This window comes from Miniopterus schreibersii (genome assembly GCF_964146895.1).
Source record: "Miniopterus schreibersii genome assembly, chromosome: 10".
In the NCBI taxonomy this organism is placed as follows: domain Eukaryota; kingdom Metazoa; phylum Chordata; class Mammalia; order Chiroptera; family Miniopteridae; genus Miniopterus; species Miniopterus schreibersii.
This window is the reverse complement of record NC_138110.1, coordinates 50,574,514-50,587,719: the sequence shown is the minus strand read 5'-3', so window position 1 is coordinate 50,587,719 and position 13,206 is coordinate 50,574,514. Positions and strand designations below refer to the sequence as shown.

Below are 13,206 nucleotides of genomic sequence, written 5' to 3'. Positions count from 1 at the left end.
AACACAGACCTAGAAAAAATATTTCGAAAATTTATATGGAACCAAAAAAGACCCCGAATAGCTGCAGCCATCTTGAGAAAAAAGAACAGAGTGGGAGAGATCACTTTGCCAGACATCAAACTGTACTACAAAGCCATTGTAATCAAAACAACCTGGTATTGGTACAACAACAGACATATAGACCAATGGAACAGAACAGAGTCCCCAGAAATAGACCCACGCCATTATGGTCAGTTAATATTTCACAAAGGAGGCAAGAGCATACAATGGAGTAAAGACAGTCTCTCAATAAGTGGTGCTGGGAAAATTGGACAGCTACATGCAAAAAAATGAAATTAGACCACCAACTTTCACCATACACAAAAATAAACTCAAAATGGAAAAAGACTTAAATGTAAGTCATGAAACCATAAAAATCCTGGAAGAAAACATAGGCAGTAAAGTCACAGACATCCACGTAGTGGAATTTTCACTGATACATCTCCTAGGGCAAGAGAAACAAAAGAAAAAAATAAACATATGGGACTACATCAAACTAAAAAGCTTCTGCACAGCAAAAGAAAACAGCTTCAAAATACAAAGGAACCCCACAGTCTGGGAAAACATATTTGCCAAGGATGTATCTGATAAGGGGCTAATTTCCAAAGTGTACGAAGAACTCATACTACTCAGCAAGAGGAAGACAAACAACCCAATTAAGAAATGGGCAAAGGACCTGAATAGACACTTCTCCAAAGCGGACATACAGATGGCCAAGAGACATATGAGAAAATGCTCAATGTCACTAATCATCAGAGAGATGCAAATTAAAACCACAATGAGGCATCACTTCACACCTGTAAGAATGGCTCCATCAACAAATCAACAAACAACATGTGCTGGCGAGGGTGTGGAGAAAGGGACACCCTAGTGCACTGCCAGTGGGAATGCAGACTGATGCAACCACTATGGAAGACAGTATGGGGGTTCCTCAAAAAATTCAAAATGGAGTTGCCTTTTGACCCAGTGATCCCACTTCTAGGAATATATCCTAAGAATCCTGAAACACTAATCAGAAAGAATATATGTACCCCTATTTCATAGCAGCGCAATTTACAATAGCCAAGATCTGGAAGCAGCCCAAGTGCCCATCAGTAGGTGAGTGGATAAAAAAACTGTGGGACATTTACACCATGGAATACTATGCAGCTGTAAAGAAGAAGGATCTTGTACCCTTTGGGACAGTATGGATGGACCTGGAGAAAATTATGCTAAGTGAAATAAGCCAGACAGAGAAAGACAAACATCACATGATCTCGCTTATATATGGAATCTAAAGAACTTAATAAACTGATGAACAGAATAGATTCAATGACATGGAAGCATAGATCAGACTGATGAATGTCAGAGGGAAGGAGGAGGGCAGATGGGTGGAAGGGGAGAGATTAACCAAAGAATTTATATGCATATATGCACAACCCAAGGACACGGACAATGGTGGGGAGAGGGACTGGGGAGGGGGATGGGACAGGGTGGAATGGGTCATTGGGGAGAAAAAGGGACATTTGTAATATTTTAAACAAAATTTTTTTTTTAATTGGGGGGGGAAGATGATATGGAAACAAGTCGTGGGGGCAGGGGTGATAAGACTGGGAAGTTAGTGAAAGCCTCCCTTGCCAGTGACCTTGAGCTTTGAACAGAATGGTGGGAAGAAGCCAGCCAGCAGTGCTTTCCAATCCCAATAGATACCACACACCCCTTTTTATGGCCACCATTAACTATCCAAAAATGAAACTCATAATGAAATCTTCCTACACACGTAATTTTTTTAAAAAAGATAATGACCTAGCAAAGATGAAACAAAAGGAAAGCAATATACAGTTTGCAAATTTTATTTCAATGTATAAATGCTCAGACACAATTACTCTAAGAGATATAATAAAGCAGTCAGATGTGGGAACTTAAGAGGAGAATCCCCTGAATGGTGACAGCTACAAAGCAGGCTGACCAGGGGTGCTGTTGTGGCAACTAAAATACCATGGCTGGAATAAATGGTGGTGGTGTGGTTTCGAAATGGTGAACAACATTTGGTAAAGTTCCAGGCAAAACACAGTTTTCCCTTGAATTACAAGAATAGTTGCATTCCTGGAAAATTTGATATATATTAAAAGCAGACAAAAAATGCTTTGTGTTTATATGTAAAGCAGATGTAGGTTCTAGGTTTAGATCATTCTTAATAGGTTTCTCACCTACAGGTATGTCTACTCCAGCCACGTGGGACACATGTAACTCTTTGCTATTTGGAATTGTCCATCTCTCTGCAGGATGTTGTCAAGCATTCCTGCTCCCCCTGCCCCATCATGACAATAAAATTACTCCCCCCACAAAATTTCAAAATTCCCCTGGGGGTGGCACTGCCTTCACTGAGAAGCACTGATTGAGAGGAACAGAGATGCTTCAGCCAAGCCCCTGATGGAAACAAAAAGGGAATCCAGCGTGGCCGGAGAGTCGTGAGGAGGAAGAGAAGGAAAAGGGAGAGAGAGGTTTAGGCAGATCATTCAGCCAACGTGAGACACAAGTATCCCCCGCTTTTCAAAAGTTCTTAATCACGACTTGGCTTTTACAAAAGACCTACATTGGGACCTGTTTTCCTTAACCAAAGGAAATTTGAAAAGAAAAAGCAAAAAGAGAGCTGTTATATGGGCAGTTTGTGCCCTGAGCAGTGCAAGTGACACCACCAAGCTCCTTCCTGGGAACCACATGCAGCAAGCAGCTCAGCAGCAAGCCCCAGAACTTTGAACTGTGTCTGTGAGCATCTGTGGTTTACCTCCATTTATTTTGTGCATCTGTCATCAAGATGTATCCTAAGGTATCAGAAAAGCCTAAGAGAGCTCTAAGGGTGTTCTGCTTAGAGTAAAACTGGACATAATTAAGCATTTCAGTTGCGGTGAATGAAATAAAAACATTGTGTGTGCATTGAACTTGCCTGTGTTCACCATTCATAGCATTTACACACAGAGAGAGAGAATCTTGGAAGCTGTCGAAGCTACTGTTGGTTCTGCTAATAGCAAAGTGGTCTCCTTTAGTCAGCATCCAGTAATGAATAAAATAGCAAGCCTATTGTTTGAGTGGATTGATAGGTATACAACGTAGTGTTCTGTTAAGTTGTCTGGGGACACTCAGAAAATTTCCCATGTAAGTTAATGGTAATTGCTTCTTTGCCTTATGCCACTTTGGCTTACAAAAGCTTTCACAGGAATGTTCTACTTTCAGATAACAGGGGAAATTTGCCCTTAGATTCAATTCCAAGGGCACTGGGGAGTCGTTTAGGGTTTTCTGCAGGGGAAAGACAGAGCCTGACCTTGTTGTGAGTGGTGGCTGGCTCAAAACTTCTGTTACTCAGGGGATTGCACTGCACTACTCAAAGAGTTTCAAGCATTCATTCAGTCACTCATTCATTCAACACATAAGGATTGAGGGGTGTCTCATGCTGTGTAACAAGCTACCCTCCCAAATGTAGCGGCTTAAAAGAACAATCATTTGTTGTTTTCTGCTATTTTGTGGGTTGGCTGAGTAGTTCTTCGTGTTGGTTTCACCAGGGTTACTGAAGCTGCTATATTCAGCTGGTGGATCAGCTGGGATGGCTGGGCCTCTCTCTCCATGTGCTCTTTCTTCCAGATGCTTCCTGAGCATCCAAGACCTCCTGATGCCTAGTCTCTGGACCACACACAGCCTCACTTCTGCCACATTCTATTGGTCAAGGCAAGTCACAAGGCTACTCAAAGGGGGTAAAGAAACAGACTACACTTTTTAACAAGAAGGGCTCTAGAGCTACACTACAGCAATGGAATTCATGGTCATGAAACATTCAACCTGGCTCTTGACCAGGCCCTGGGGATACAGCCTGTCCCTCTGTGGCCTATACTCTAGGCAGACAACAAACAAACAAGTCAACAAGTAAAAAACGTCAGAAAGTGCAATGAAATACATCAAGTAGGGAGAGAGGGGGCTACTTTATTTTTAAATTTATTTTTATTTTTTAAAAAGTTCATGTGGCTTTGCACTTTTTTTAAAAAAAAATGCTTTTATTGATTTTGTTAGACATAAGCACAGCAAGGACAACGGGCCAGGTACAGAAACCTACCAGAGCAGAAAACCCGGAATGCCTAGCAAGGGGCAAAACTGGGAAAACAAGAACCTTGTCCCCAGGGTAACCTGTCCTCCCCTAGCATATAGCTGGTCACGCAGTTTAGACTCTCTGAGCGGTTCCTCCCTAAAGATAACATCTAGGCCTCAGTTCTATTTCAGCTCCAGGCCCCAGAAAGCAACAAAACCAGACAAGCTACATTGACTAATGGCCTCCTGCCCTGGCACCGACCAATCAGCCAATCAGCGGAGATCATAACCCTGAAAGAGCTCACCTGGAAAGCTGAAGAATATTCTATTGAGACTCTCCCCTGAGACCTCCCCTAAGATTTCCACCTGCAAAAAAGAGATAAATACCCCGCAGGATGTAAGACCCAGTGCATGCTCCCCACCAAGGGAGCATGCCAGCACCATCTCCTTCCCCCTTCTTCCCTCCGAGGGGACCCAAGACTTGCATCCAGGGGAGCAATGGGCAGTGGCAGTTTGTCCCAGGCTTACCCACCCCACCCCCCCAAACCTATCTCCAAGGCCCCCTTCTCTCTGACTTCTCCGTGAGCCAAAGCAACCCAGCCTAGGCTTTCCTGTTGCTTCTTCTATGAACCTTCCTTGTTTCACCATCCTAAGTATATTTTTGCTGCCATCATGGACCCAATACCCTTGACTCAGTGCTGTGTAGCCCTTCCCTTTGGATATCCCCATCCCCCAGCCCCTTTTCCTTAAATAAATTCAGTTTTTCTTTATCTACCATCTGAGATGGCTATTTGGCCTGCCAGCACACCACCAACCTTTAACCTTTCAGATTTTTTGAGAGAGAGGGAGAGGGAGAGAGAGAGAGAGAGAGAGAAACATTATCATTTGGCTGCCTCCACATGCCGCCCACTGGGGATGGAGCCTGCAACCTCGGCATATGCCCGGGAACTGAACCCAGTGACCTCACCATGCATAGGATGATTCTCAACCAACTGAGCCGCACCAGCCAGGGCGAGAGGGTGCTAGTTTAGACAGGGTGGTTGGGGGTGGCCTCCCTGAGGTGTTTGAACTAAGACCTGAGCATCTGAGCATGCCTGCATGGGTAGTTTCTGAGGTTTCCAAGAAAAACATGTTTTTGCATGAGCCCAAAGCACCATGGCTCCATTTGGGAGAGGAGGGTACTGTGAAAGAAAGGGCTCCAGGGGACATCACCAGTGGTGTGGTGATATCACTGGTAGTGGGATGGAGTGGAAGGTGCCCTGGGGCAAGAATATCTGTCTTCTTATACTCATTTGCAGCTGTGTGACACTGGTGATCTCTATTTCTTCTTCTGTCAGACACCCCCAAATACCCCCTTCCATGGTGTACCACACTATGAGGAACCACAGGTTTATGAAAGTAAACGGATACACTCCAGAGGGATATGCACTTGGGGTGGTTCTCACCGGCTGCCCTGTGCACAGGTGTTCACAGAAGATCCACAGAAGTTCACTGAACTAGGTGGACAGGAGTCAGCTCTACTGCGGTGACAGGAGGGTGGTGAGGAAGGTGTATGTGTCACACCAACAGGCTGGAGAAATCCTGTTTTGGACAGTATACATGAATACCTCTCTCTCTTCCCTTCAGGGCTCCTTTCCACCCACTCACCAACCCCTTCCTTCCCTTTTCTCTCTCCATCACCCACCATGTTTTCTTGCCACCCTTTCTCACCTCCTCCCCCTTCACCTCCCTCCCAACCATTCCTTTTTCCATTTCATTCCTCTTCCCTTTACCCCTCTCACCTCCTCTTTTCTTCTCTCTTCGTGCTTCTCCTAAACTCTCCTCTTCCTCCCTCCTCCCTGCCCTCACCCCACCTCCGCCTCTCCCCTACTTCTCTCGCCTTCACGCTTCCCCTCATCTCTAACCATCTCACCTTTCTAATCCCCTAGCTTCCTCTTTCCCCCTCACCGCCTCCTCTTGCCCCTTTATCACCTCACTCTCTAACCAATCCTCTTTTTTCCCAAACTTCTCCTTTCCCTTCTATCTCCTCCCATCACCTCTCCTGCCTCACCTCTCTCTTACTCCTAACTCCACGCTCACGTCTCCTCACCTTCTTTTCTAGCACCCACATCACCACCTCTCCTGCCTTTCACCTCCTTTCTTCTGCCCTTCAGATCCCCGCCCGCCTTCGCCCACTTCCACTCGCCTCCCGACCTTTTCTTCCTTCCTTCCTCCACTGTCGGGCCCTCCCCTCCTCGTCCACCGGGCCCCGCCCCTCCCCAGCCGTAGGCCCCGCCCTGCCTGGGGTCACAGGGTCAACCGACGCGCCGTAGCCGCCGCGGCTCTGCCAGTCACGTGGTCACGTGACGCGCTCCAACATGGCGGCGCCGTGGGGCCGCGAAGTCGCTTCCTGACGGGGCGGCACGGACGGACGCGGCGGGTGCCGGCCGGGACGCCGGGCCCGCAGCCTCGTTCGCCAGCTCGCTCGTGCCGCCAGCCCGCGGGGCTACCAGCCCCCGCCGGGCTGGGGCCATGCAGGAGAGCCAGACCAAGAGCATGTTCGTGTCCCGGGCCCTGGAGAAGATCCTAGCCGACAAGGAGGTGAAGCGGCCCCAGCACTCCCAGCTGCGCAGGGCCTGCCAGGTGGCGCTCGGTGGGTGAGCCGCCCCGACCCTACCCGGCCCCGCGCCGGCCTTCCCACGTCGGCCGTTATCCCACTTGTCCTCAGCCCGGCCTCCTGGGCTCCACCTTCCCCCGACCCCGAATCCCACCCTGCTGTCCTCCTTATTATACCTCGGGGGAAACTGACGCCCTGGCACCTCGGGACTGGCCCAAGGTCACCCAGCAAGTTGGTGACAGCCACGGCAGGCTCTCCAACCTCCAATCTTCGGGCACTTGCTGGGAGTCCTTGCCGTCGTGCTTCCTGGTTCCTCCCCTCACCACCCTCAGAAATAGTCCTTGCCTTAAGTTTGCTCTTTACCCGCATTCTGCTGGTTGGGGTTCTTCTGTGTGAGCGGATCCGGTGGGAAGAGCTGATTTAGGAAAAACCCTGAGGCTTGCTTTGGAAGTGCCAGATTGGAGAATGTTTCCATTTCATTTGGGAACCTCCCATAACTCCCTTCAAGGAAGGAATATAGAGGGTTATCCCGCATCTCCCAGGTATTGTGTGCAAGAGAATCTTACTCTGGGCGGGCCACTACAATAGAGGGTCTGTGAAGACAGATGTATTCGTCTGTTTTATTCATTTCTGGGTCCCCTGCACATGCAACAGTGCCTGGCACATAGTAGATACTGATTGAATAGATCCACAGATCATGGAAAGAGGGAGAGAGCGCTAACCCATAGCTAGTTAAAACTTTAGTAGTTGATTTCAACATCAACATCCTGTCTTTTACTTTAAAGCAACAGATGTTTACCAAATGCCAACTGTGTACCAAGCACTGGGATGGGCACTGAGGATACAGTGGGGAACAAGTTGGACAAGGCATTTGCCCTTAAGGAGCTTATGCTCTAATAGAGGAGACAAAATAAGTAAATAAAAAAATTAATGAGACATCTTTGAATACTAATCAATACTTTTGTAAAAATAAAGGAGCGAGATGTGATAATAAAGGACTGCTTTTGATAGGGTGTCAAGAAAGTAATCCTTTCTGAGGAGGTGACATTTGAACTGAATACTGAAAGGCAAGAAGAATCCATGTGGAGTTTTGGGAGAAGAGAGTTCTGGGCAGTGAGGATCGATACATTTGACTAGATCTGGCTTCAGGTTAATTCACTGCCTCAATGCCTTTGGTTTGGAATCTGTAAAAAGACTCTTTTTCCTGACAAACTGAGTAAATGGAAAGTTTGATTTTTCTGTTACAGAGTTTGAGGTTGCCATCACCTTTCTTACTTTATTTGGTACAGTGCTGGAATTCTCTTGGGTCCAGGGAACGGGCTTGTGAGCTTTACACTTCCTGGGAAGACGTGGGAATCTCATCAGATTCTCATAAGGTCTGAGACTCCCTCAAGGGTCAAGAACTATTGATATAGAAGTGGTTGTGGCTTAGATAATCTTAGAATTTGCTGAGATTTAGACTTGTAAAGCTTTTCTGTTCATAAAATCAAGGCTAACTGTTAGGTATTGTTTTATCAGGAATGCTCGATAAGCACTACAAAAATCATATCTTTAGATACGATTTTTGGATCATATCTTTGTTCAGAAGTTCACATTTTTCCAACCCAAATTGTGGAATGCACATTCAGTGTGTTAGTAGTGAATTGTAAGAAATAGCCTATAAAAGAAGTAATTTGACCATAGATTAAATGAATAGCAAATTGACATGGTGGCTCATCGTCATAAAATTGAGTAATAGGAACTATTATAAGGAGACCTATGTGTAGTGTTGAGTTAAATTGACCATGTTGTTTAAGAGAGTAATTGTGTCATTGCTGTTAAATAAAAATAACTGCTTTAACTTATAAACAGTAGAAAACAGCAAAGTGCCTGGTGAGATTTCACTCTGCATCTCAAGACACAGCCCTTTTTCCAGTAAAAGTAGCCAAAATGAGCCTGTGTATAAGAAGAGTTGCAGTGCGTCTAGTATTTTAGAGGTTGCCATGTGTGGATTATCATTAATTTTGATAAGAGGAATGTTAAATGACTGCTTCAAGTTGAAATGCTTGAATGAGGAGAGCACTTACAGGAAACAGCTTCTGTGATATCAGTTCCACCAATTGTAGCTATTGGGGAAGGGGAGAGGGACTTCTGGGGCTATACAGGATAGGGATTAGGAGTGTGGTGTGTTCTATAGACTCAAGACTGCCTTGGTTCAAATCCCTTGCCTTCCACTTGCTATCTTTGTGATCTTGAAAAGATCTTCTGCCTTCTTCATAGGGTTATTATAAAGTTAATTGACATGTACACAGAACTCGGCATGTAGTAGGTGCTCTGTAAAGGCGTACTTCTATTACTTTTTTTATTAAGTGACAAGCCACAGAAACTGTAAGTGCTCTGGCTTAATGTATTATCTTAACCTACATTGGCTCCTCATTCAGCAATGGCTTATTGCTTTATTTGGTTCGTGGTTGCAATAAATAAGAATTTGCACGACTAAAAGACTGTGTTTATTGCTAAACTCAGTGAAGACTGGTGGTTGTCCCTTGCAAAAACAGTAATGATCAACACGGAAAAGGTTTGGAGTAATCTCACTGATTCATCTCCACTAAATGCCGACTGCATAGAGACTGCCTAATTAGGGGATTGTGTCCTTCCAGCCTTTATCTGGAGAAATCAAAAGAGCCCGTTAGAGTATTTACACAGGATGTTGTTGTAGCTCTTTACCTTGTTAACAAATCTTTGCGATATAAGTAATCTCGAACCTTTCAGCCCTCTGTTGGGTAATATAATTACATAATTAAACCTTCCTTTCATAACTGTCTTATTTAAAAGCCATTTTTTCCATGATCTCTCCTTACATTTCTGCTCTTTTTTTTTTTTTTTTTTTAAATCCTCAGCCTCAGATATGCTTATTGATTTAAGAGAGAGAGAGAGAGAAAAAGAGAGAGAGAAACATTGATCAGTTGGCTTGCACACATGCCCCGACCAGGGATCAAACCCAAAAACTAGGTATGTGTCCTGACTGGGAATCGAACCCAAAACCTTTCAGTATGCAGTATGACACTCTAACCAACTGAGCCACCCGGCCAGGGCATCTGCTTTTAAACTATATGGAGCTTGCAGACTTGACAGGATAATTGAGTGCTTTTAAATTGGTCATAGAAAAATTTGTCTGGAAATCTGGAAAACTTTAACTGAATTGTTCTAGCAATACTCTACATATATATAAGAAATACAGTATCTTATTTAATAATTTAATATGCACAAAGCGTTAAGTGTTCTATAATTGCTGTCATTAGTCATTATCAAGAACATATAAAAAGAATAGTAAACATACCTATATGTTTTTCAAATGAAATTGAGTGACTTTAAAAAAAATTGAATTTATTTTTTAGAGCAGTTTTTAGGTTCACAGCAAAATTGCATGAAAGGTACAGAGAACAATTCCTACATATCCCGTGCCCCTACACATGCATAGCCTCTCCCATTATCACTGCCCCTCACCAGAGTGGTACATTTATTACAGCTGGTGAATCTACATTATCATTAATGTAGTCATCCAATTGAGTGACTTTTTAAAACCACATGTTATGTAATAACTACATGATATCTATGATGTACTGAGCATTTCTTATGTTTTAGGCCCGGTGCCACTAGCTTTACATGCAGCTTAGTTCTTACTATTATTATCCTCATTGAGGTGCAGAAAAGTTGGTCAGCATAACTCAGCCAGTAAGCAATGGAACTGGGGTATGAAAACGGGGAGTCTGGCTCCAGAGCCCAAGATCTTAATTGTTACCACCATGTCATATTATTTCTCCATAATTAAGCTCTTGTATATAAAATAGTCAATGGAGCCTTTAAACAGTTGTTATACTGCAGTGCTGTGTCTGTGCAATGAAGTTTTGATGAAGTTTCTGTAAGTAAACCATTCAGTCAATAAGTAAAGAGACCATATTTTCTATAGTTGAAGTTTGAGATATATTTAAAAAGCTTCTAGTGAAAAAGATCACAGCTGTTTTTTACACAGGTTTTTACTGCATATGTCTTTGGTTTACTTTAATTTAGGGACTAATGGGAAGAAATAAATGAAGGTATAAAGCTGGTTTCCCATAAGCTTCATTTGAGTTATGAAGTTTTTCTGACTTATGACATCTCTCTCTTCATCAGCGGTAAACTCCCTCTTATTAATTTTGGAGTTGTGGCGTATAATTGACGTCTGTCTTTGGGTCCAGTAGGCAAAGGGAAACCAAGGCTCAGAGAGCAACTTACCCACATCTGCACAGCCAGATAGGAAAACAGCTACAACACAGACTCTAGCCTGACATATAAATGATAAAATTCATTTTTAGATTTGCTACTCTAACTGTTAAATATACGGGACTTAGAGATATGTGGATCTTTGGAGATCTTAGCTTGAGCTGTACTTGGTAGAAACCAGACTGGAGTGGGTTGAGGCATGAGTGGGAGGTGAGGAAATAGACAGTGAGCTCAGACAATTCTTTCCCGGAGTTTAGCTGTGGTGTGAAGGAGAGGAGGAGATGTGGATCATGGGAAGTTTTCTTTCTGTTTTTTTGGTTTGTATTAAAGATATAAAAGACTTGTTTAAATGTTATTGGGAAGGAGTCAATTAAGGGAGTACATTCATAAATCTTAGTTGTATATTAATGTTCAAAACACATTCAACATTTAGACATCCATATGATGATAAATTAGTTTTTCTTCCATATGATGATGTTCTATTTTTGATGTGTTCAAAATAACTATTCTCACTATTAGGAAGAACTTTAGTGCAAAATTTGAAAAATATTTTTTAAATCCCTAAATTGTAGCAGATACAGTAAGGCTTTAAATTGAAATACAGAATAAAATCTTTAATTTTAGCATATTCTGGTGTTTTGATTGGACATTTTGTTTACTAGTGCTGTATATTATAAAGGTCTGAGGAATAATAGGACTCAGGAGCCTGCAGATTACTTTTTGTTGAAAAGTTTTATGATGATTTTTTGGGAGGAGGTCATCTCTCTAGAAGCAGCATCTAAAAATAGGATTTTGGTTGTTGAAAGGCATATATTTATTGGATTGGCAGTATAGTCATTGAGAGCTGAGTTTGAAACTTTGCTTATTCATTTGTCCTGTGAACCTGGGCTAATAATTTAGCTTTTTTGAGCCTGAGTTTCCTGAGATGATAAAGGTGATAATACCTATGTCACAGGATTATTGTAATGGTTAAAGTAAACTAATGCAGTGAAGTTACTGACACAGTACCTGGCACCTAACAGCTGGCCTGCTAAATTCAGAGGCATTGGTGTTACCATATTTAAAGGAGAAGGAGCTGAATGCTTGCTCTTCTCTGTCCCCCCTATTCATTGGTTTATGGACCTTTTTGCTAGTCTCTGACATTTGGACACCAGCGAAGCAAGTGGTTGGATTAATTTAGAGCTCTGCCCTGTACTTGTAAATCTCAGGGGAGACTCTGTAAGCAGTGCTGGGGAAAACAGTAAGACCATTCTTTATGGAAAAGAGTGAACTTGTGAAAAACGTGTACTTAATCAGCAAGTACATGGAGTCTCCTACATAAATAGCTCAGCACTGTATTTAGTTCTCACCATTTTCACCAGGCTGAGGGGCCTGCCAGGAAAATACTTGACTCTCTTTCCAGCAAGGTTATCTTAGAAAAGAGTTTTTATGTTTGTTAATTCATTCCTGGAGTCTTCCTAGAAGAAGCTTCTTTTGGTTTACTGTCTTGGTTGTAAATAAATCTTTTAGCTGTTTGTTGGATATTTTATTAGGTTTTATAGATTTGTGGGGAGATTGGCCTTCTTGTGCTAGGACATAAAACTCTTAAATTTTCCCTCAGCCCTAGGGAGTGGTCAGTGTATATTTGTTCTTTATATTGTCCTTTTGCTTATTGACTAAACCAGGCTAACATTCATTCAGAAATTTATTTGGGTGTCACACCTGGTGTCATGATGCAAGAGAAAGAAAAAAAACAAGGACCCTGTTCTCATGGAGTTTGCAGTTAATGGGGATGAAGGGTATTATTCAAATGATCCTGTTCTCTGGGTCATACCAACAACTTGAGAAATCCCAGGAAGGAGAGAAGCCTGGTCCTGCAAGCAGAGCAAACAAGGGGAATGAGGGAAAACTACTCTGAGGAAGTCTGGAGATCTGAATGATAAATAAGAATTAAATAGGTCAGGGAGAGAGGTATTTTGACAGCATGGGAAAGCAGCATGTGCAAAGGCCCTGTGGCAGCAAAGGGTTACATCTGTTAAGGAAAGTAAAAGATACAACTACATGTGAATTTACAATTACCTTAAAAAAAAAAAGGGGGGGGAGCGGGCGGGGGAAGAGTGTTTGAGGATAAGATGGGAGAGGTAGGCCAGGGCCCCACCATGCAGGACCTTGGAGATCACTGTGAGAAGTCTGACTTTTAGACCAAAAGCAGTGAGACAACACTGAAGAGTTCTAAACAGGGAAGAAGGTGATAGGATGACCAGGTTTGTGTTTTGGAAAGATCACTTGGACAA

At 43.2% G+C, this 13,206-nt stretch overlaps 1 protein-coding gene and 1 long non-coding RNA gene across 2 annotated transcripts in view; one reads left to right on the top strand and one right to left on the bottom strand.

Moving 5' to 3' along the window:
* Positions 1-4,422: 4,422 nt before the first annotated feature.
* LOC308562366 lies at positions 4,423-6,335 on the bottom strand. Its single transcript, XR_013999605.1, has 3 exons — positions 6,289-6,335; positions 5,541-5,676; positions 4,423-4,461 (listed from the first exon to the last, which is right to left on the bottom strand). It is a non-coding gene; the product is annotated as an uncharacterized lncRNA (long non-coding RNA).
* A 42-nt stretch (positions 6,336-6,377) lies between these two features.
* ARFGEF2 (ARF guanine nucleotide exchange factor 2) overlaps positions 6,378-13,206 on the top strand; it is a 76,317-nt gene continuing 69,488 nt past the window's right edge. The window contains exon 1 of the mRNA XM_081148938.1: positions 6,378-6,727. Within this exon, the coding sequence (XP_081005064.1) occupies positions 6,607-6,727 (121 nt within the window). The 5' untranslated portion in view covers positions 6,378-6,606. The remainder of the gene's footprint in view (positions 6,728-13,206) is intronic.